This window comes from Dendropsophus ebraccatus, chromosome 3 (genome assembly GCF_027789765.1).
Source record: "Dendropsophus ebraccatus isolate aDenEbr1 chromosome 3, aDenEbr1.pat, whole genome shotgun sequence".
Taxonomy (NCBI): domain Eukaryota; kingdom Metazoa; phylum Chordata; class Amphibia; order Anura; family Hylidae; genus Dendropsophus; species Dendropsophus ebraccatus.
Window position 1 is genome coordinate 117,785,467 of NC_091456.1, and position 22,828 is coordinate 117,808,294.

The 22,828-nt window shown below is 44.9% G+C and overlaps 1 protein-coding gene across 1 annotated transcript in view; it reads right to left on the reverse strand.

Moving 5' to 3' along the window:
* Window positions 1-11,781: 11,781 nt before the first annotated feature.
* The window catches only part of MPND (MPN domain containing), a 204,910-nt gene continuing 193,863 nt past the window's right edge, over window positions 11,782-22,828 (reverse strand). The window contains exon 13 of the mRNA XM_069964537.1: window positions 11,782-13,169. Coding sequence (XP_069820638.1) covers window positions 13,092-13,169 — 78 coding nt within the window. The 3' untranslated portion in view covers window positions 11,782-13,091. The remainder of the gene's footprint in view (window positions 13,170-22,828) is intronic.

Below are 22,828 nucleotides of genomic sequence, written 5' to 3' on the forward strand. Positions count from 1 at the left end.
AAAGGGGGAGGGTATTACAATCATGGAGAGATGTGTGATTGGTCGTGGCATGATTAACCCCTAGACGACCCTGGACGTAGGGTTACGTCATGGAAGTCTGTCCCCAGACGACCCATGACGTAACCTTACGTCATGGGTGTTATTCCCGCTATGAAGCGCGCTCCGGAGCGGAGCGCGCTTCATAGCAGGTGGGGGCCGGCTGCAGTGAGCAGCCGGGACCTCACCGGTAATGACACGCTGCAGCGATCGCGCTGCCGCGTGTCATTAACCCCTTAAACGCCGCGATCGCGGCGCGACCGCAGCGTTTGGGTGTAAGTGACAGGGGGAGTCCCCTGTCACTTACCGATCGGGACCCCCGCAGTGTGACTGCGGGGGTCCCGATCGTTGAAACGGACTGCTGGAGGTCTCTTACCTGCCTCCATGCGGTCCGATCGGCGATCTGCTACACTGAGCCTGCACAGGCAGGCTCAATGAGCAGAGCGCCGATAACACTGATCAATGCTATGCCTATGGCATAGCATTCATCAGTGTATAAATCAAACTAATGTATGTACAAGTCCCCCAAAGGGACTTCAAATGTGTAAAAAAAAAAAAGTTCAAAACACTAACACACTACCCCAAAACCCCTCCCTCAATAAAAGTCTAAATCACCCCCCTTTCCCATTATATAAATAAAACATATAAAAATGAATAAATAGATAAACATATAATATACCGTAGCGTGCGTAATTGTCCGATCTATTAAAATATAACAAGCGTCATTGCAAACGGTAAACGGCGTACACGAAAAGAGGGGAAAAAGTGCGCAGATTACCGATTTTATGTTACATTATATATTTAAAAAAATCAATAAAAAGTGATCAAAACGTCCGATCTTCACAAATATGGTATTAATAAAAACTAGAGATCATGGCGGAAAAAATGACACCCCATACAGCCCCGTAGGTGAAAAAATAAAACCGTTATAAGCGTCACAATAGGCCCATTTTATTAATATTTAATTGCCAAAAAAAAGGATTTCATAAAAAAATATATATATAACATTAGAGAATCTGTGTAACCTGCATATGGTTGTGTTCGGACTGACCTATAGAATAATAGTGTCATGTCGCTGTTACCATATAGTGCATTACGTAGACACAGGAACCCCCCAAACGTTACCATATTGCATTCTTTTTTACGATTTCACCTATTTATATCTTCATAAATAATATATTTGGAATTCCATCATACATGTTATGGTAAAATGAATGACGCCATTACAAAGTACAACTATTCCTGTAACAAAAAAGCACTTACATGGCTTGTAGATAGAAAACTGAGAGTGCTAGAGCTCTTAGAAGGGGAGGAGGTAAAAACGAAAGCACTAAGATCAAAATTTGCGCGGTCCACTGGGTCATTTTGGGCCTGGTCCTCAAAGGGTTAAGGAGTTATTGGACAGCTGCCCACAGTGTGTATGTGATTGGTGTCTGGGGATTTAAAAGCAAGAAGCAGTCTGACCACCACTACCCTTGATAAAGCTTATACAGCGAAACGCTGCGTCGGGTGAGTGGCAATACTTGGCAGCATACAGTGTGGACCCCGAGGTCTAAGTATCTTTACTCTACTAGTTTGCTTTATAGCTTATTATAGCTTATGTGACTTTGCACCTTTAACTGCACTTGCAACAATAACAGAGAGGTTATCTTAGCACTTTCTCAGTCTTTTTGTTTACTTGCACTAGCACACTTTTTACCTCCGGGAGTCAATTGACATACCACTGTTTATCCAGTATATAGTGTATTGAACATCTATTTATTCCTGCCTTGTATACCATTTGATATATGCTATGTATCTTTTTGCTTCCTTTTTAATGTTTTTAAATATATTTTTTGATATGTAATAATAAAGTATTTATTTATAAATGGTGATTTTGTTGTCCAGCATTTTTATATAGTTATAGGCTGGGTTCACACTATGTATATTTGAGGCTGTATTTGTGAGGCTGTATAGCAACCAAAACCAGGAGTGGATTGAAAACACAGAAAGGCTATGTTCACATAATGTTGTAATTGAGTGGATGGCCGTCATTTAATGGCAAATTTTTGCTGTTATTTTAAAACAACGGCTGTTATATTGAAATAATGGCAGTTATTTACCGTTATATGACGGCCATCCACTCAATTTCAACATTGTGTGAACAGAGCCTTTCTGTGTTTTCAATCCACTCCTGGTTTTGGTTGCTATGAGGACCTGACTTGAGGACCAAATACTGCCTGAAGTATACAGTGTGTGAACCCAGCCTCAGGTTGTATATATCGTGTTTGATGCTTATGGATAGTAGTGACTAATAGTCTTCTGTTAGGTCACCTAATCGAGTATAGGGGGATCTAACGGGGTCGGGAGCCTGTCACCCCGGCACGGGGGGTGAAAGGTCCTCTTTAATGGTAAATATTGGACGTTGTTTTAAAATGACAATAATTATTTGCCATTAAATGGCAGCCATCAACTCAATTTCAACAGTTTGTGAATATAGCCTTTCTGTGTTTTCAATCCACTTCTGGTTTTGGTTGCAAAATACTGTGTGTGAACATAGCCTTAAAAATTATACAATAATGAGGCAAACATAAATAAAGACCTATATTTCATTCCCATCAGCGGATTTGAACCATATGAACTGCTAGCAGATCTCTAGACAGGAGAGTTACCCCTAGATCACAGCTTTAACTATAGCTAGGTGTTTTATTTAGACATAAACTGCCTACAGAGGACGGATCTGCAATCAGAGACACTGGCTGACAGCTAAGCAAGCAGGAGGTCGGGCAGCATTGATTATTCATGAAGAGGAGGGAGGGGAAGGAGTGGAGAGGTGTGCCAGAGTGTGGCACAAACAACTCCTCCTTGCGTTTTCAGTACAGTAGGAGATACGAAATTGTGCATAATCCACTCTACGGAAAATTACCAAAAAACACCATGCTCACTAGGGGACTGCCAACTACAGCACACTGTAAGCACCTTCGATAGGGCCCAGGAGTTGACAGATTCCCTTTAATACGGCAATGATCAATCAGACACATGAATTGCCGAGGCGGGATTAGCGCCAGTGTGATGCTGAGCCCCAGCTGGCTCAGTAAATGGAATCTCCCCTCCGCGGGTGGGGCTAGGAAGGGGGTAGCCATCCTGTATTTCAGTGTAATTGAGGTCACCCAGCTTTCCCAGCATCCTGTATGTCAGTATAATGGGGTTCACACAGCTTTCCCAGCATCCTGTATGTCAGTGTAATGGAGGTAACACAGCTTTCCCAGCATCCTGTATGTCAGTGTAATGTAGGTCACACAGCTTTTTCAGCATCCTGTATGTCAGTATAATGGAGGTCACACAGCTTTTTCAGCATCCTGTATGTCAGTATAATGGAGGTCACACAGCTTTCCCAGCATCCTGTATGTCTGCACAGCAGAATTACTACAGTTTGGGACCTTACAGGTGGGAAAAGGGAAGGAATATGCTGGATAAGTGTGGAGCCTGAGATGTCTGTCTGGCAAGTTCTGAAGGGAGGAATTGTAGCAGCAAGAAACTGTCATGGAGGTCTGGGCCAGATGGAGAGGAAAAGGAACGTGATGCCTCAGATCAAAGACGTCACCTGTGAGTCACTGTTTGTATACAGTTGAACATTATCTGTTAGAAGTGCAACACCGCTCTATGCCATAATACACACACTGCTTCTTCCTAGTAACCAGAATCTTAATAAAAGCCCCCCCTTCCTTCCCCAGGGCAGAACTGAGTGAGGTCGTGGAGGGAAAAGGAAGGGGGGGGGGCACTTTTATCAAGATTCGCCCTGTTGCTAAAATGACCTAGAAACTGCCCTGCCCTTAAGCTTTTTTTACACGGGGCGACTGTGAGGAGCAAATGAGCGCTGTCAGCTCACTACCGGCGCTATCACATGTGTTGGCAGGGAACTGAGGGAGCTTCCCAGGTGATCCCTAGATCATCTAGGCAGCCCATAGAGGATAGCAGCGGTCTGCTGCCGCCGCCGCTCCTATTCCACAGAGCGATGGCAGATTGCTGCTATCATTGTTATCTGTTTTTTAACATGTTGAAAGACAATCGACAGCAATGATCAGCCGACATGAACGATGTTGCCTTCTATTACACGGGACGATTTTAGGCCGTTCATTCTGTGTAATATTATTTATTGATGCAGCATAGGGTTAAAAAGGTTACCCAACAAGGCCTTATACTGCCTCAATGTGGAAAAAACACAGCATAAGGCCTTGCTGGAAACTTATATAACCATGTGCTGCTTGAATGATTCTTAGATGGCTATAGTATGGTTTACTTTGTTTTATACCACTTCTGAGCTGGAATGCTGCTTCCCCTAACAAAATAATGTGCTGCAGTACTGGCATCTGTCTGCAGATCTGGCTGGGCAGTGTGGGCACACAATCAGGCTTCAGCTCCAACGAGGGACGGGCTGCACAGGTTGCTCCTCTCCTTTTGCTGGGCGGGGAAATATGGTGGCAATGGCAGGCAGATCCGTTTTATGGCAGACTCCACGCACATTACGTAGTGAGGGAGGTGGAGCCTGCTGCCTTCTTGAGCACCAGCGAGCGAAGAGATGTCAATGTGCGGCACGGAAGACCCACCTCTACGCTACACTACGGAAATGGGTGACATCAGTTATACGGGGGGGGGGGGGGTTTGGGAAGGAAATGTGTGCACAGTTAGCGTCACAGCAGCTACATCCTATGTCTGCTGTGGCCCCACCGCCGCAGCTAGTCCTCCTAGTCCTAATGTAATTATAATGGGGGCAATCCTGCCTGTACCCCCCCAAGAGGCTGGGCCCCAGGCCGTTGCCCAGATTGCCCTCATTATAATCCAGAAAAAAATAAAAAAATTGTTCAGCTCTCCTAGAACACCGTTCACATTAGGCAGGAGCATGTTGCCATGGCTGAAATTGCAAACACGTAAAAACAGAGAAAAATGCAACAGCTCACCGCAACAGCAAGATACATGAAAAAAGTTAAAAGCAGCCCCCCCAACTGCCAAAAAAAATTCCCACAAAAATAATGAGTCTCTAAGTTACTATTTGCAAACAGCGTAAACTGCCTCACCGCGATAAGGTGGACTCATATCGAGGCAGACCCTACACTGTAATGGCCTCTCCATGGTGTGTAATACGCCTATGCTCTTGGCATGCAAGATCCGTCTAATACCTGCAAAAATAATTGCACCACCTGGGTGAGACAGGTGGAGTGTCCAACCAAATAGAGGCAGCTGATTTTAACTATTTTCATGTCTGTGGTGGGTCTGTATCTTGCTGTTGCGGTGAGCTGTTGCATTTTTCTGTCTCATTATAATCCGCCTATGGCAGTAAGGTATAGCACATTTAACATGTGCGGATCGATAATAGCATGTTTGTAAAAGTAACATATTTGCTGACATTGGTTTCCCATAACCACAAGATATTAGTAATTGAAATTATTAATATTCATGTAACCAACAAAGTCCTCTCATTCATCTTCAGAACTTTAGCAGATTATCAATATATCATCAATATATTTGAAAAACACCACAATTTTGGCAGCAGAAACTTTCCAGACATTAAAAATATTTTCAACCTCCACTTCTGCCACAAAAAGATTAACAAAAGTATGGGCGACCGGTGTCACCATCGCCATTCTAGCCCACTGACATTACCACTGATTAGCGAACTAAACGGCATTATTTTTAGGGATACACGCCAACATTTCACAGATATTGAAATATATTGTTCTCATCCATAGTGTCCAAATTAAGCAATTAATATTGCACATTCTGTACACGGACATCCTGTGGGATGCGAGTGTACTGGCTCTTAAGGTTGATGCTGGCCAGGGAGAGACCTTCTGACCAGGGCTGTGGAGTCGGAGTTTGAGTCGTGGAGTCGGAGCTAGTTTTGGCTGGAGTCGGAAAAAATGTACTGACTCCGACTCCAGCTTTAAAAAAAATCTTAGAACAATTTAGAATTGAGTTTTGTTATGAATTTTATATATGAACAATATGAATTTTATTTAGATATGAACAATATATATTATGAGCAACATTCTAATAGGACACTGGCCGTATTAGATAAGAGGGTCAGGGAAAAGTTGTTAGTCACTATTTGGAAGTTGGTTTCTGAGTTGGAAGAGTCCATTGTGTGTGTGTGTGTGTGTGGGGGGGGGGGGGGGTCTGTGCTGTTCTCTTCCTGGATGCTGGATGACTATATATGAGCAGCAGTATGATATGAATGTATCCTGTGTAATATAGAGGAGGAGGAGTAGACATACTGTAAGTAGTGTAGCAGTAACCTCTGTCCTCAGTGTGTTTTTCTTTAGTGTTCTATGGCTGCAGCTGTGTGTGTGTGCTATGGCTGCAGCAGGCTGTGTGTGTATGCTGTGGCTGCAGCAGGCTGTGTGTGTGTATGCTATGGCTGCAGCAGCCTGTGTGTATGTGTGCTTTGGATGCAGCAGGCTGTATATATGTGTGTGTGTGTGTGTGTGTGTGTGTATGTTATGGCTGCAGCAGGCTGTGTGTGTGTCTGTGTGTGCTATGGCTGCAGGAGGCTGTGCGTGCTATGGCTGCAGCAGGCTGTGTGTGTGTGTGTGTGTGTGCGCGCAATGGCGTGTCCCCACACCCACAGTGATCCCTCTATATCACTATGTCTGACCCCTCTATATCACTATGTCTGACCCCCTCTATATCACTATGGATGACCTCTATCTTACAGGTATCTGGCATTGTTAGCAGTATTTCGGTGTGTATAGTGAATATTTAGTTAGAAACTAAAAGACCACCTGCTCCTTCTAGTCTAGTTGTGAGTTGTTCAGGACATGGAGGCTGGAGACTGGCTCCATCCACTGCACACACAGGAGAAGCTGCTTTATATCTTTCCTTATTCCCTCAGAAATTGCCCCAGGATCATGTAGGACATTAGGGAGAAGCTGCTGAGCCAGTGTGATAAATAATTCCCTTGGTATCTGACTGGAAGGAGCAGGAGTCGGTCCTCATAAAATTCAGGAGTCTAAGTGGGAGCTGCGGCTTACCAACTCCACAGCCCTGCTTCTGACAACACAAACCCATCTAAGATGTTTAATAATTATTTAATAATAGGTGCCACACAGGTATGATGGTCCATTGTCCAGTAACGGTCTTAGCGTCCAAGAAAAAAACCCATGTTTCACTCCTCTGTGTAGCAATCACTTTATTTAGACACGTATTCACGTGTAGGATCCTTACATATTTTTTTTATGGGTACTTCGGTCACTGAGTTGACTAAGAGCTTCAAATAAATAATATTTAGAAAGGAGGGCTATATTTCCCCCCCTTGTCTGCTGGCTTTACTATAATATCTTCTCCAGCCTCTTTTACCTCAGCTGCAGTTATATTTAAATCTGCTTGGGGGTAAATCAATGATTCTACCTCCTGAGCGACATGTTGTTCAAATAAGTCCAGGTTAGAGCCAGCAGACTAAAATGGATTAAAAGTAGAAGTAACATGTTCCTGGAAGACTCCTGTCTCTACTGGGGTCACTGATGGAACAACACCCTGTATTTTCATTAAAGGGGTACTCCGGCCGGGGAGAGGGGAACAAGAAGCGGACGGGGTTACGGAGCGGGGCGATCTGGGACCTGGCGCTGGAACCAGGGAGGTAAGTGTCCGGCATCAATAACCACCCCCTCCCCAGCCATATCTGAAAAATACGCCCGGGCCGGAGTACCCCTTTAAAGAATCTCCTGGTCTACTTGCTCAAAATTCAGCATTAGGGTAGCTTCACAGGTACCGTATTGCAGCTGATTTTCTGCTGCTGATCCGCAGCAGAAAATCAGCTGCTGTACTGAACGTGTGAAGCTACCCTTAAGCTATGTTCACACAACGTCAAAAATAGAGAAAAGGCGGACACTTTTCACGCGATTTAGCTGAGTGCAATGCAGTGCATTGAAGTCAATGGAAAGACAGACGTCCAATGCACACAATGTATTGAATAACGGACATTATCACCGCGGAATTCAAAATAATGATCATGACAATTATTTTCGGATGTCTTTTGCAAACCGGCATTTTTTTTACTTGTTGTTCATAAATAGTTTTTCATTCTCCGTTATTACTATTAAATTCAATGGACTTTTCAATTAAGCCACACCCAAAGGCCAATTAGTAATTCCAAACTAGAATAATGTAACAGCAGCATTTAGCATCAAAAAGGGTTATCCAGTGCTACAAAAACATGGCCACTTTCTTCCAGAGACAGCCCCAGCTTGGGCGGGGTTTTGCTGCTCAGTTCTATTGAAGTACATGGAGCTTAAAGGGGTATTCCAGGTTATTTTGATATTAATTCTACTGATTTCTCTTGTAATATAATTAATATATCTCATTGGTTTCTATAATAAATTTTGTCTCTTTCTCTCTATTTTTATGTAAGTCACGTGTTTCTGTGACGTCACCGAACCGGAAGTGTGGGGACTTCCCTGACTCGGCCGGCCTCTTGGTGTTTATGTAGTTAGAAAGCTAGCAGAGCTTTACAAACGGCCTCCCTGCGCACGGGAGGTCACATGACACCCTGTTCCCGGGCGGCCTGTCAGTGTGAAGGAGGTCGCATCCACCTCCTGTATAATCACTAAAACCCTCCACCCCCTGCCAGTATAATCCTCCCGATGTCTCCCCCGGCCCCCTCCATCCTGTGTATACAGTCCTTTTCAAAGATCTCTCACCCCATCCCCCGGTCTCGGCACCTCTTGCACTCAGCTGACAGGCTCTCTCTCTCTCTCTCTCTCGCTGTGTGTGAAGCAGGAGAGATTTCTTTCCTGCTCCGTACACAGTTCCTGGCAGCTGAGTTTTATCGGGGCAATTGACAGGCACTGTGTACGGAGCAGGAAAGAAATCTCTCCTGCTTCACACACAGCGAGAGAGAGAGAGAGAGAGAGAGCCTGTCAGCTGAGTGCAAGAGGTGCCGAGACCGGGGGATGGGGTGAGAGATCTTTGAAAAGGACTGTATACACAGGATGGAGGGGGCCGGGGGAGACATCGGGAGGATTATACTGGCAGGGGGTGGAGGGTTTTAGTGATTATACAGGAGGTGGATGCGACCTCCTTCACACTGACAGGCCGCCCGGGAACAGGGTGTCATGTGACCTCCCGTGCGCAGGGAGGCCGTTTGTAAAGCTCTGCTAGCTTTCTAACTACATAAACACCAAGAGGCCGGCCGAGTCGGGGAAGTCCCCACACTTCCGGTTCGGTGACGTCACAGAAACACGTGACTTACATAAAAATAGAGAGAAAGAGACAAAATTTATTATAGAAACCAATGAGATATATTAATTATATTACAAGAGAAATCAGTAGAATTAATATCAAAATAACCTGGAATACCCCTTTAATTGCAAACCGCACCTGAACTGGAGACAAGAGTCGTGTTGTCTCTGAAAGAAAGTGGACATGTTTTTGTAGCACTGGATACCCCTTTAAGGGGAAGCCAGACAGCTAAATGACGTCCGTTATTTTAGACTCAAAATTACGGACGTCATTTTAAACAGAGCTGAAAAAACATTGTGAACATAGTCTTATACTGACCTCCAATACATCAAAATGACAAGGTCGCTCCCCTCTCAGTCACTGTTAATCATGGCCCCCCGCTATGTTAGAGAAAATGTTTTGAAAGGTGTAGTTTTCTAATACATTTGTCCAAATCGATAGTAAACTCAATATATCAAGGCAGCCAGTGCAGAGGGTCAGTAATGTATAGGTTCACAGTTACTCTATGTCCTTCACAATTCACCTGTCTGGATTCCCTTGCGTCTCTTCCATAGGATCCAATGTATATTCCGAGACTTGGTATGGCGCAAAGGGACGCCGCGAATTAAACTTGAGACGCTCCAAAGACATAAAAACGCAGGAGGCCTGGCTCTCCCAAACCCCTATATCTATTTTATAGCCTCCCAATTGCAGCACTTTAGGGGATGGGGTACAATAGGCTTTGATGGACAAACAGGATCACTGGTCAGATGGTTGAGTGGGCATAGGATGCCAATTATGGCCCTGGAGACAGGGGAAACCAAGTGGAGGGGAAGGACACTCCCGACGCTGACACTAATGGCTAAGGTATGGACAAGAGCAAAGTCCTTGCTCAGCCTTGATGGATTTACAAATTTTACACCACTATGGCGTAATCCCCTGCTGGCAGAATTTTTTTTAAACTAGAAGGGTTTTCTCCATGGGAGGATAAGGGTGTGTTGTTTTTGTCTCAGGTTCTACAAAATGGCGAGATTGCCACTTTTGAACATTTACGCACCACTTTTGACATTCCACATACCAGATTCTATCAATATCTCCACTTACGGCATGCATGCCAGGCCAAAGCCCGGCAGACGCAGCTCATAATTTCATCCCATACTGCGCTGGATTATATATCCAAAGGTGACTCTGCCAGGGGTCTAATTTCAAAACTGTATACCCAACTTCTACAGGAACACCTCACTAGATTTCCATTGACAATAAGATAAAAATGGGAAAATGATGTGGGCAGTCTGTCTGATGAATACTGGAACGATGTCTTGGAACTTTCTACCATAGAATTACAGAGACTATCACAGCTGTTTTTGTTACATAGGATTTATAAAACCCCGGTCTTCTTACATAAAATTGGAGCTTGGCCATCTGCAGACTGCCCGAGGTGCAAGTCGGAAAACGCTTCCCTCCTCCATATGATGTGGGAATGCAGCCAGTTAGAAGAATTTTGGAAGGGAGTAGTAGGTATAATTGAGAGTATATATGGCTTCACTACTCCCATGGATCCAAGAACCTGCATACTCGGGATCATTAATTTCCCAAACCCTTGAGGACCCGGATAAGATAGCGATACAGAGAATGTTATACCAGGCTCAAAAAGTCATAGCTTCCAGATGGATTCAGACAGACTCACCCACGGTGCAAGAATTCATTAATAAAATGAATAACACCATTAGATTAGAAAGAGGGGTCTATATTAAGAGGAAGTGTTCACACAAGTTTGAAAAAAATTGGGGACGCTGGATAGATACGGCAGGCCTGCCATCAAGAGCACTTTGGGAGTGCTGTAGAAACCCTATCCAGGTTATGCTCAATCAAATGGCAAATCGGTAGACCAACCGCTAGAGGTAATAGCTCCACCGGCCAGATTTCACTACTTTACCTTGGAAAAATCTCTGTTCCAGATATTTTTCATGCCTTGTGATGATCTCTCGCACAAGCTACGTGTGCACGTTGTTAGATGCTTATTTATTTGCTGGTTGTTTTTTTTTTCTGTTTTACTGAAGTACTTGCTAGAGTATGTGTAGTATTGAAGAGAGCTATGGCATACCTGCCTGATTTAGTGGTGAAGGAATCAGAAGACATGCTCACAATACATGATTGTAATTTCTGGAGTTTCACTGTACTGCTTTTCTAAATGTCTGTTTACACTTTGTATGTTTGGAAAAACTGAATAAAAATTATCTGATAAAAAAAGCATAGGTAACAAATACCTGTATTTAAAGGGGTAGTGCGGTGTAAGATATTTTTTCACTAAATAACACACATTACAAAGTTATACAACATTGTAATGTGTGTTATTTAAGTTAATGTCCCCCTTCCCCATGTTCCCCCCCCATGAAGTATTAAGCAATGAAAAATGTTTACGGAGTGTGTTTCTTATATATTACTTGATCCGGTAAACGGCATAAACAAAAAGCAATAGAAAACTCCGGGATTGATGATTTTTTATTACATTTTATTTTTAAAAAATGTATAAAAATTGATCAATATGTCCAATCTACACAAATATGGTACTAATAAAAACTATTCATGGCACAAAAAATGATGAAAAAATAAAAGCGTTATAGGAGTCACAATAGAACCATTTTAATCATAACTATTTGCAAAAAAAAGTTTACTGTTAAAAAAAATAGTAAAAAGGGTGCGTTCACACATACAGGATCAACAGCAGATTTGATGGTGAAGATTTGATGCTGTGTTCAGTTATTTAGATCAAATCTGCGGCAGATCCACACCATCAATTGTGTGAAGCTGCCCAAACAGAAAATCTTTATAAACATGCATATCTCTGTATAGTAAAGTAAAAACTGTAAAGTGCATTAAGTAAACTTGGAACTCCTACAAAATTTGCAGAATTGTATTTCCCAATTTCATCCCATAAATTATATTTTTGGGGTTCCATCATACATGTTATGGTAGATTGAAATAACACCTATTTCTGAAAAAAAAAAGCCCTTACATGGCCCTGTAGATGGGGGAAAAAGTGTTATAGATGAGGAGGGAAAAACTAAAACGCAAAACTGAAATTTCCTTGGTCCACTTGTCTACAGAAATTTAAAAAATTCAATTTCTGAATAATTGACATACACATTTGTTCTATTTTTGTACATATGTATTTCAGCAATATTAGAAAAAAAAAATGTTACTTATCCATTCTCAAAAAAAAAAAAGACACAAATACACATTTATAAAATGGACTATACAAAGCAAAAAAATGATACAATACAGAACCAGAATCTAAATAAATATTACTTTTTTATGACAATACAAATCAAATGTAGCTACAGATGTGTAAGTCCTTGGACCTGACCATATACCTTAAAGGGGTACTCAGGTGGGGGGGGGCAGTTTTTTGATGGGACCGGGGAGAAGGTGGCTGAGGGAAAAGACATCCACTCACCTCTCCGGTTCCAGCAGCGGGTCCCGCATCGCGGGGCTTCAGTCCCCGGCCGCTTCCTGGTGTCTGACGCCGCCCGAGACGCTACGTCTCAGGTCTGCTCAGCCAGTAAGTGAAGGAGGCGGGATCTTGTATGTTTTTTTCTGCAACTATTTATATTTGGTTATATTTTTCACACAGATGTATGTCAAAATGTGAGCTATTCAAAGATGTGAATGAATAGCTTTTTAAAGTTGTTTCTTTTTAATAGCTCAGAATTAGCGCATGTAATTTACTTATTAAACACGGCTATAACTATTTTTAACATAATTGCAAGCAACATAACTCAACCTAAGTTTTATTAATGTTATAAATTGCATAAATATTTACATAAAACATATTTCAAGAAAGACATCGACAGTCACCCCACCTAGGTAAGAACTCTATACATTTGGTCTAGAATGACCTCAAATCCAGCATCCTTAGGAATTTGGGCAGCCAATGAACCCTGCAAACGAAAAACGGTCACAGTTACATGGGGAAAAGAAAAGAACATACATTTACCATTTAAAGTGTGACTATCATTTAAAACAACTTTGCAGAAATCAACAGTACAAGTGAATATAGGAAAAGCTATACCGGTTTCCCTCCTTCACCCTCATTTCCTATCTGTTGATTATAAAGGGAAAGCTGTCAACAACTGAGTGAGTACAGGCTAATATTGCCCATACAAGCCTATAGAGTGTGAAGGGCCTGAGATGGATGAGTGCGCAGGAAGTGCAGACAACCAGACAGATTCAATTTATAATAGAGTTATTATCTTTTTTTTTTATTTTATTTGTATAGCGCACACAGATTCCACAGCACTTTACCTATCTGTATGAGGTTTTTTTGGGTGTGGGAGGAAACTGGAGTACCCGGAGGAAACCCACGCAAACACAGAGAGAACATAGAAACTCTTTGCAGATGTTGCCCTTGGTGGGATTTGAACCCAGGACCCCAGCGCTAACCACTGAGCCACTGTACTGCCATTATCTGAGGAATAAGACACATATCGCCCTGTGTAATTTTATTATTATTATTTATTTATAAAGCGCCCTTAATTCCAGAGCGCTATACAATAGATAGGCAACAGGCAGGAAGAATACAAGATCAGAAAACATTACATGAAGGCAAAAGACAGACTGGTACATGGGGGAAGAGGACCCCTCCCGCGAGGGCTTACAATCTATAGGGTATAGGGAGAGAAACAGGAGGTAAAGTGCAGCCATTCAAGTGTGATGCAGAGTTATTGTAGGTTGTAGCCTAGTTTGAAGAGATGGGTTTTCAGGTTACTTTTGAAGGACATGATGGTGGATGAGAGACGGATGTGTTGGGGTAGTGAGTTCCAGAGTATGGGGGAGGCTCAGTCTTGGAGGCGGTTGTGCGAGGTACGAACAAGGGGGGAGCGCAGACGGAGGTCACTGGAGGATCGAAGGTTGCGTGAAGGACGATAGCGGGATATCAGGTCAGAGATGTACGGAGAAGACAGGTTGTGGATGGCCTAATGTGTAATAAAGACGATCAGCTGAGGGGAGAGCAATTTGTTTTTACAAATTTTTGCAAATTGGGAAAAGGATTTGAAAAAAAAAAATCTCCAATTCAATTCACTTCAATGGACTGAATTACAAAGGCCCACCCAAACTGCAGACAAGAGCGGTGCTGTCTCTGGAACAAAGTAGCCATGTTTTTGTAGCGCTGGATAACCCCTTTAAAGCCATTACCTAATAATTTGTGTTTAGATCTCTGAAAGAACAGCTGTAGTGGAAGGCTGCTAATGCAGTTTTGAGAATAAAATAACCCTTTTCTCAACCAATGTCACTTCAACCAGTCTACACTTGTGTCAAAATGATTCTTGACTTTGACTTCTGACTATATCCTAATTAGGGGTCAGGTGTCAGACTTGTGTAAAAATGATTCTTCACTCTTCAGACTTCTGACTATGTCCTAATATGGACACTTTAGGTTTAGTTAACAGTCATATAACAAAGCAAATATATTTGAAACCCACGTCCATTAATGTCATCATGTTACCTCACATAGCAAAGGCAAGAAAAGACGCCAGTTCCAGCTGCACTTGGGCCCGGCTAGTGTGTCTGATATTGGGACCGGAATTAGTGACTTCCGACAGACACTCAGAGTGAAGTAAAATGGCTTTTATTTATAATTAACACGTTTTGAGGCTATGTTCACACTACGTATATTTGAGGCTGTATATTTGAGGCTGTATAGCAACCAAAACAAGGAGTGGATTGAAAACACAGAAAGGCTCTGTTCACATAATGTTGTAATTGAGTGGATGGCCGTCATTTAATGGCAAATCTGTGCTGTTATTTTAAAACAACGGCTATTGTATTGAAATAATGGAAGTTATTTACCGTTATATGGCGGCCATCCACTCAATTACAACATTGTGTGGACAGAGCCTTTCTGTGTTTTCAATCCACTCCTGGTTTTGGTTGCTATGAGGACCAAATACAGCCTCAAATATACATAGTGTGAACCCAGCCTGAAGGTGTAATACCTTTTTCCTAAGATCCCACTCATTATATCAACTTCTTTTATACTTAAAGTGCAACTATAATTTAAGTGACCAAAAAAAAAGTAATTACTTAAATAAAAAGCCCACCGTTACCGTTCACAAAGAGCCGTAAATTTTGTGAATATCTTGTGCGTTTGCTGAGATATCACCAGTTGTTCAGCTCAGAAAAATAAATGAGTTTTTCTTCTGACTGCCTGAAAGAGGGCGTGGCCTCCCCCTTCTTCCCCTCCCTCGTGACTGAGCACACCATAGCTATCTCAACTTTAAGGGTGGTATTACACGGAATGATAATCGGCCGAATTGGCCCGATTCGGCCGATTATCGCTCCGTGTAATAAATGCAACGATCAGCCGATGACAACGATCATCGGCTGATCGTTGATATAGTTTAGAACCTATTTTCGTCGGGCGCCGACCGCGCACCGCTGCGTGTAATAGCGGTGCGTGGCCGGCGACTAACGATATACATTACCCATCCACGTTCCAGGGCTGCTCCTGCCGTCCGCTTCTCCCTGCATCCCGCGCGCGCTCTAGCGTCACAGAGGCCTGTCAGCTGATAGGCCGCTCAGCCAATCACAGGCCGCGGCGGTCCCGGCCTGTGATTGGCTGAGCGGCCTACCAGCTGACAGGCTGCTGTGACGCTAGAGAGCGCGCGGGACCCCCGGGAGAAGCGGACACAGGAGCAGCCCTGGAACGTGGATGGGTAATGTATGCCAGTTTAGCAAGGGCTGCAAGGACATCGGTAACGATGTCCTTGCAGCTCTTGTCAAACGATTATCGGGCCGTGTAATAGGTCCAGTAAACGAGCAACGATCTAGCAGATCGCTGCTCGTTTACAGGTATTATCGGGCCCTGCTCGGCCCGTGTAATACCACCCTTAATCAATGAATTCCTGGGAGTCTCAGTAAATGAAAGATGATGACACAACTAGCTGGGGCAACCTTTTTACTCCAGGGTTCTCCAGCCTGTGGCTCTCCAAAACTACAACTTCCAGCATGCCCTGCTAGCCTTCATATGGCAGGACATGATGAGAATTGTAGGAACACTGATATAGTCAGTCACTATGAGAGATACAACTCTACAACACAAGTAGGGATATGTATACACCAGTACAATGATGGCTGCATAGTGATAGCGGAGAACAGTGGCTGCACACATATAGGGGTAGCGGTATGATGGTGGGATCAGGGAAACCTTACACCAGACCCAGGGGCGTAGCTAGGGGTTCACCCTAGGGGGTGTAGAGCGAGCCTTAGTGGGCCCCCAGTCGATGATGCTATCCATAGGGAACTTCAGCAAACGACACTCCTTTAAAAAAAATAAAGGGTATATTCTGCTCTATTACTCATAGTGAATAAGGATTGAGAGCAGTGTAAGGGACTTCTACATTTCACATATAGAACCACATAAAAATGAAAGGGGTTGGGGGCGGAGCGAGCAGCCAATGGAGGAGGAAGTGTAAGGGGTGAGCGCCGGTCGACACAGCTGCAAAATCAGGCCCACTACCTGCTCTAACCCCTTTTTCATGGGGGGAAAGAAACTTACTTCCTCATCAGCCTCTGGGCCCAGTTCGGGTGCGCCCACCCTTGAGCGCTACTTCTTGCGGCCGGATGCTGCAGCTCCTCTCACCTCTGGCCTCTCGTCATCAGTGCATAGGAGATCGAGAAGAGCCTGCTTCATTACACGGCGTCCTCCAGGGCGCCCCAAGGCATAGCCTGTTACTGCTGACACCCTTCCTCTGCAGTTGGGGGAGTCATCCCAGAGCCAGGACCCCGGGAAGCACGGGCTCCGGTGCCATCTTGCCACATGGGACAGACACAGTGTCACCTCTGCAGCACAACCTGCTGCTGTCTCCCTGAGGGAGTTAACTGTGCCACAGTGAATACGGATGCTGCCTCCCCTCACACACCAGGGAAGCATATAAGGGACGTTACACCAGAGAAGTATTTGGACAGCCCATTCCCTGCACTGACTGGCTTTATCAAGGGCACCCCACCACCACAACGCTCTGTCTCTGGGACTGATCTTAAGGCCTATACCTTAGCCATGGCCTCTCAGCCAAAAGTGGAACAATCACGCACTACAGTGCGCAGCCTGCATTCCACTGAGGTGGAAATACATGCCTCCCCTGCTGATCCCCTATATCCACTCGGAGGTGAAATATCTCAAATTGGGGTTTAGTCCTTACAGCAGGACAGAGATTCACTAATGCCTGGTAAAAGCTCTCAGCATGACATTCGGCTGTTTTTGTCACAACTTCCTACTAAGACTGATTTTCATTCCCTAATAACTGCGGTCCAAATTGCCTGCTGGGCTTAAATTTCGGAGGTCAGGAAGGATATCGAGCTGATTACAACCAGAGTGGAATCTTTGGAAGATGACCACGATGCAACCAGAGGCTTTATTGCCCAACTACAAATGACTGCCAGCTCTCAGAATGCTACCCTGGGGGACATGCATAATGAGGAGTTGGACAATAGAGGCCACCGCAACAACATCTGGATTAGGGGGCTTCCTGAAGCCACTAGAGATAAAGAATTACATGAGACACTTGAGGCTGTATTTAACTCTGTCTTGGAGGAACCTGCGACCCACAAAGCAAAGCTGGACAGGACCGAGACCTGCCTATACCCCCCCTTTACCCCCCCACCCACCCCCCGCGATGTTATTTGTGGCCAAAAACCTACGGAACTTTGAGTTTGATGGTGCTCCCCTACAAAGTTTCCCAGATCTCTATTGGATTACACCCTCCAGAAGCCATGTTTGCTGCGGCTGCTTTTAACTGTCCTGTGGGATAACAACATCATCTACAAGTGAAGCTTTCCATTTGCTCTCATGGCATGTAAAGACAGATAATCTGCAGTTTTAAAGGGGAACTCCGGATAAGAAAAACGTGTTTTCTATTAAAACTACATTAAAAGTTTTATAGATGTGTCTGTACAATGTATTACCGTATCTGTACAGTTCTGCCACACTGGTAGCTGACAGAAATCCAGGAAGTGAAAAAAAATGGCCTCTGTGCCAATTGACATTGTCTCCTGCTCCTTCTGCTCTCCCCCCCCCCCCTTAGGAGACAAATCTTCCATGCCTCTGTCTCACATTGTGTGTGTTTGCTGAGGACAGGCTGATGATGCATACAGGGGTCAGGGCGTTATGTCACAGGAGGCTTGGATGAATCCCCCAATCCCCTGAGTGATTCCCCGTCTCTGACCAGCCAGAAACAGGTGCAGCACTAATTTTACTGATTGTGATGGATTTTTGGTAGTTTTTAAAACTGGGACAGACAGGTAAGTAATGCTATATGCTTCTGCAGAAGATAAATTTTTTTAAACCTCTACCTGGGGTTCCCCTTTAAAGGATTCAACGGACCTCCCTCGCTTCTGTAAGATCTTGAAAATAGCAGCTCCCAAGATTACTGAATGGACGATTGCCCCATCCCTGCCTCCGGTGTGGCAAATGTTGGTCCAGAAGAGGTGCCGGCGAAAGTCTAAGAACTTTGTCCCTAGCCAGACCTCCTCTCCTAAGACCCCACTTTGAGCTCATGGAGCTCAACCAGCATAACCAGCAGGGATGAGCGAACATAACCAGCAGGGATGAGCGAAACGTCAGACTTTTGGTCCGACGGCATCTTCGCTCGATTACTATGCCTGCGATGCCTGCGATCCCGGGTGCATAGTTGCGATCCCGTGAATCTGCGGGCAGGATCTACCAGGGAATTTAAGATACATTCCCTGGATTTCCAGGGAATGCATCTTGAATTCCCTAGAAGATCCCGGCCGCAGATTCCCGTAATCGCAACTATGCACCCGGGATCGCAGGCATCGCACTGGAGTGAGCTCCTTTCGGACCAAAAGTCCGAAAGTTCCGCTCATCTTTAATAACCAGGGATGTCAAACTCAGGCCCTCCAGCTGTTGCAAAACTACAAGTTCCATCATGCCTGGACAGCCAAAGCTTTAGCTTTGGCTGTCCAGGCATGATGGGAATTGTAGTTTTGGGAATTGTAGTTTTGTTCCCCCGTTCATGGAACTTTGGAATTGGCCTTATACTCCATATCATCCTCCTTAAAAGCCGATCCTTCTGCCTGAGGTAACTGTTGTGCAGGATCTGGTGAGTCCACTTATAGGCGGGTTCTTTCTTTCTCTCCTTCCCAATGGTTAGGTCCTTCTCCTTGAATGTGAAGGGCTTAAATTCTAATGTGAACGAACTGAAAGATCTGAAATCAGATGTGGCCTTTTTGCAAGAGACCCACTTTGAGCAGTCCACCAATTTTAGACTTGCCAACATTTATATCCCTAGTCATACTCTGCCTCTGCAGGTTGTAAACGTGCAGGAGTGGCTATACTGTTTTCTAGACACTGCCCGGTACAGATTAGCTCCTTGTATTCAGACCCAGGAGGGAGGTTTGTTATTGTAGAAGGCTCTATACAGAGTAAACCTATCTTATTTTGTAATATGTATGCTCCTAATAGGGCCCAAATACCCTTCATCCGCAGGGTGCTCAAACGTGTGGCCACCTAGGTGGGGATTTCAACCTCCCGCTCTCTCAGGCTATGGACCGACACTTCTTAGATGGACGTCCTGCCTCTCTGGATCAACTTATATGCTTTCACCAACTGTACAACAATGGCAGATTGACCATCCTGCGGAACAAGAGTATTCATTCTAATAACACCCCTGAAGGACACACACTAGAATTGACTATTTTTTAAGGAACATAGCAGCCACCACATGCTTCGTAAGAGAGCTGCAGCAGAGACTGGTTGCCACCTCCACCTTGGTGGTGGTGTGCGAATGGTTGCGGCTAGGGTGTTTTTCCAAGTTCTAACAAGAACTCTATAAGACCAAAGTACAACGCTCTAAGGAGGAAATAGCTAGATATCTAGAGAACATCCCCTTGCCTAAGGAGAGGTGTGCAATGTTGGAGGCATTCTTCTCGCAGGGGGAGCTGGAGCTTGCTTTACATGTCTTCGCCAAGGGGCAAAGCCTCGGGCCTCATGGCATACCTCTTGAGGCATATCTACAGTATCAGAATATCTATTGCCGCCGCTATTGGAGGTCCTCCGCTCTTCCTTATACAGGAATTCCCTCGCAGACTCCTTCTACGTGGCTACCATTGTTCTAGCACTGAAGCCGAATAAGTCACAGATGGGTCTTATAAGCCGATTTCCTTACTCAACTTAGACTATAAGCTCACGGCCAAAGTGTTGCCTAATCAACTTAACCAAGTGATTGCATCTCTTATACATGCCAACTAGTCTGGTTTTGTGCCTGGACATAGTACATCTAACAATATCAGCCGGGCGCAGATAGTTGTGCAGAGGGGTGTTGGTCAAAGGGAGGACTGGGCCTTGGCATCGCTGAACGCAGCCAAGGCTTTCGACTCGAATAGCTCTTATTGCTAGCCGTGCTGAAAAAGTTTAATTTTGGCCCTAATGTTATATCTTGGATAGCCCTGCTGTACAAACACCCCATGTCTGCCATATGCCTAAATGGACTAACCTCTTCCTCCTTCCCTTTAGAACAAGGGACATGTCAGTGTTGCCCAGTCTCCCTATCATTGTTTATACTAGCTATGGAACCCCTGGCTGCATTATTGCGTACTGAGCCAATGTATAATGGCACACCATACACGGACGGGGAAGACAGAGTTGGCCTATATGCTACTTACTCCTGTTTCTCTCCCGCCCTGATGTCTCTGCCTGCACCCCCCCCCCCCTTTCCCGGGCAATCCATATTATAGACCGGTTTGGGTCCTACTCTGGCCTATTAATGAAAAAGTTGTTTCTCCTACACTAAAGCCCATCACGGTCACACCTACTTGGTACTAATGTTGAGGGTCTGGTGGTCACCCATAAAGTATTGGGGGGTTTATATAACTAAGGCACCCTATTCCTAAAGCATTCTTTAGACAATTAGATTCTGCTATAATCATTTTTATATGAGGGGCCTCAAAATCTAAACTTCAGTTGGCCAAACTCCAAAGTTGAAAGGACCTAACGGGTATAGCAATGCCAGACATTTACTTGTATTACTTAGCTGACCAGCTTAAGCATACAGCCGCGGGGGGCGTGGTTTGCCACTGAGGAGAGCGGACGCATGCTTGAGGAGCTCCGGCACTAGCGACCGAAACTAGCATCTTTATAGCGGACTTATAGCTTTATTTTACACCCGAGGCTTGCCATGACGTCCCTTCACACTCCCAGCGTGAAAATGACATCCCACAGAGCATCAGCTGCACTCCGGAGGAAGATTGAAGCCTCTCTCAGCACAGTCGCGGCGAGGCAAGATGGCGCCGGCTTCCCTGCTTCTCTCGCCCCGGACTCCTCCCCTGCAAGCGCCGGGGCGGTGTGGCAGACCGCACCGGCTCTTAACATATCAGCACAGCAGCGGACCGGCTCAGCCACACACTCGGTTGCAGCTAATACACTCCAGCAGCATGCGAGGGGGGGGGGGGGCAGGAGGAGAAGATATGCCAAAACCGGCTCCCCCGGGCTCCGGGCGGAAGCCAGCACGAAGCTGCAGCCTTATCTCTCCTCTCCTTCTCATCCCCCTCCGGCCCCTCCTCCCTCTATTCAGCCAAGCACGGCATGTCAGCAGCTTTGCTATCCAAGTCCTGCTGAGAATGTACATCGCAGTCTGCCTGCACAGCCTTCCATCAATGCCTCTGCTCAAGCAGATACTGTTTCTGTTACATCGACTTACTCTGACCCCTTTGATGCTCTGACACTTCAATTCCTGACACTCAACTCACCACTGAGCTTCTAAGGCAGATGATGTTAGCATTCAGAGACTCAATCCAGCTTCGGTTAGACAATGCCCTTGCAGTCATTAAAGATTCCATTTCTGCTGTGGAACTAAGAGTGCAAAATGCAGAGAAGAAAATCTCCGAAATTGTGAGTGAGTACAATGTATTTGTTGATTCACATTGGCAACTACAGGAAGAGGTGACCCGTCTGAAAGAGACTTTGGCCACTGTGGATGACCGGTCTAGTGAGCACAATCTGAAATTTAGAGGCGTTCCTGAATCTGTCCCTGTCTCTGACCTCCCTGCCTATATTCAAGGTTTCATGAAGGAACTGCTGCCTACTTCTGATCACAAGGAAATCATTATTGACTGGGCCCGTCGCCTGCCTCGCCCTGCGCACTTGCCACCGAGTACCCCTAGAGATGCCTTGGTGAGAATCAGACATTTGCATGTTAAAACGGCTATTATGGCTGCCACCAGACGGCTTCAGGCGCCATCTGCTCAATTTGCTTCAATATCCGTTTACCCAGATTTATCCGCGGCTACATTACAGTTTCGAAGGTCCTTTGCTCCGATCACTGCCACTTTAAGGGCCAAAGGAATTTCGTATAAGTGGGGCAATTCTTCACGTCTCATCATCAACAAAGGGACTGACTCTTTTACCATTCGGGATGTCGACGATGGCCTGCAACTACTCCAGACTTGGAACCTTCCGCATCTTTCACAATGCCTTGCTGAGACTCTACGCTCTCATCCGTGATTTGCATTGGCCGGGAGCTCTTGTTTTCCTTGCTGACCCAGCCTTTTATTGTTGTACATTGGACTCCTCTCCTCACCTGAA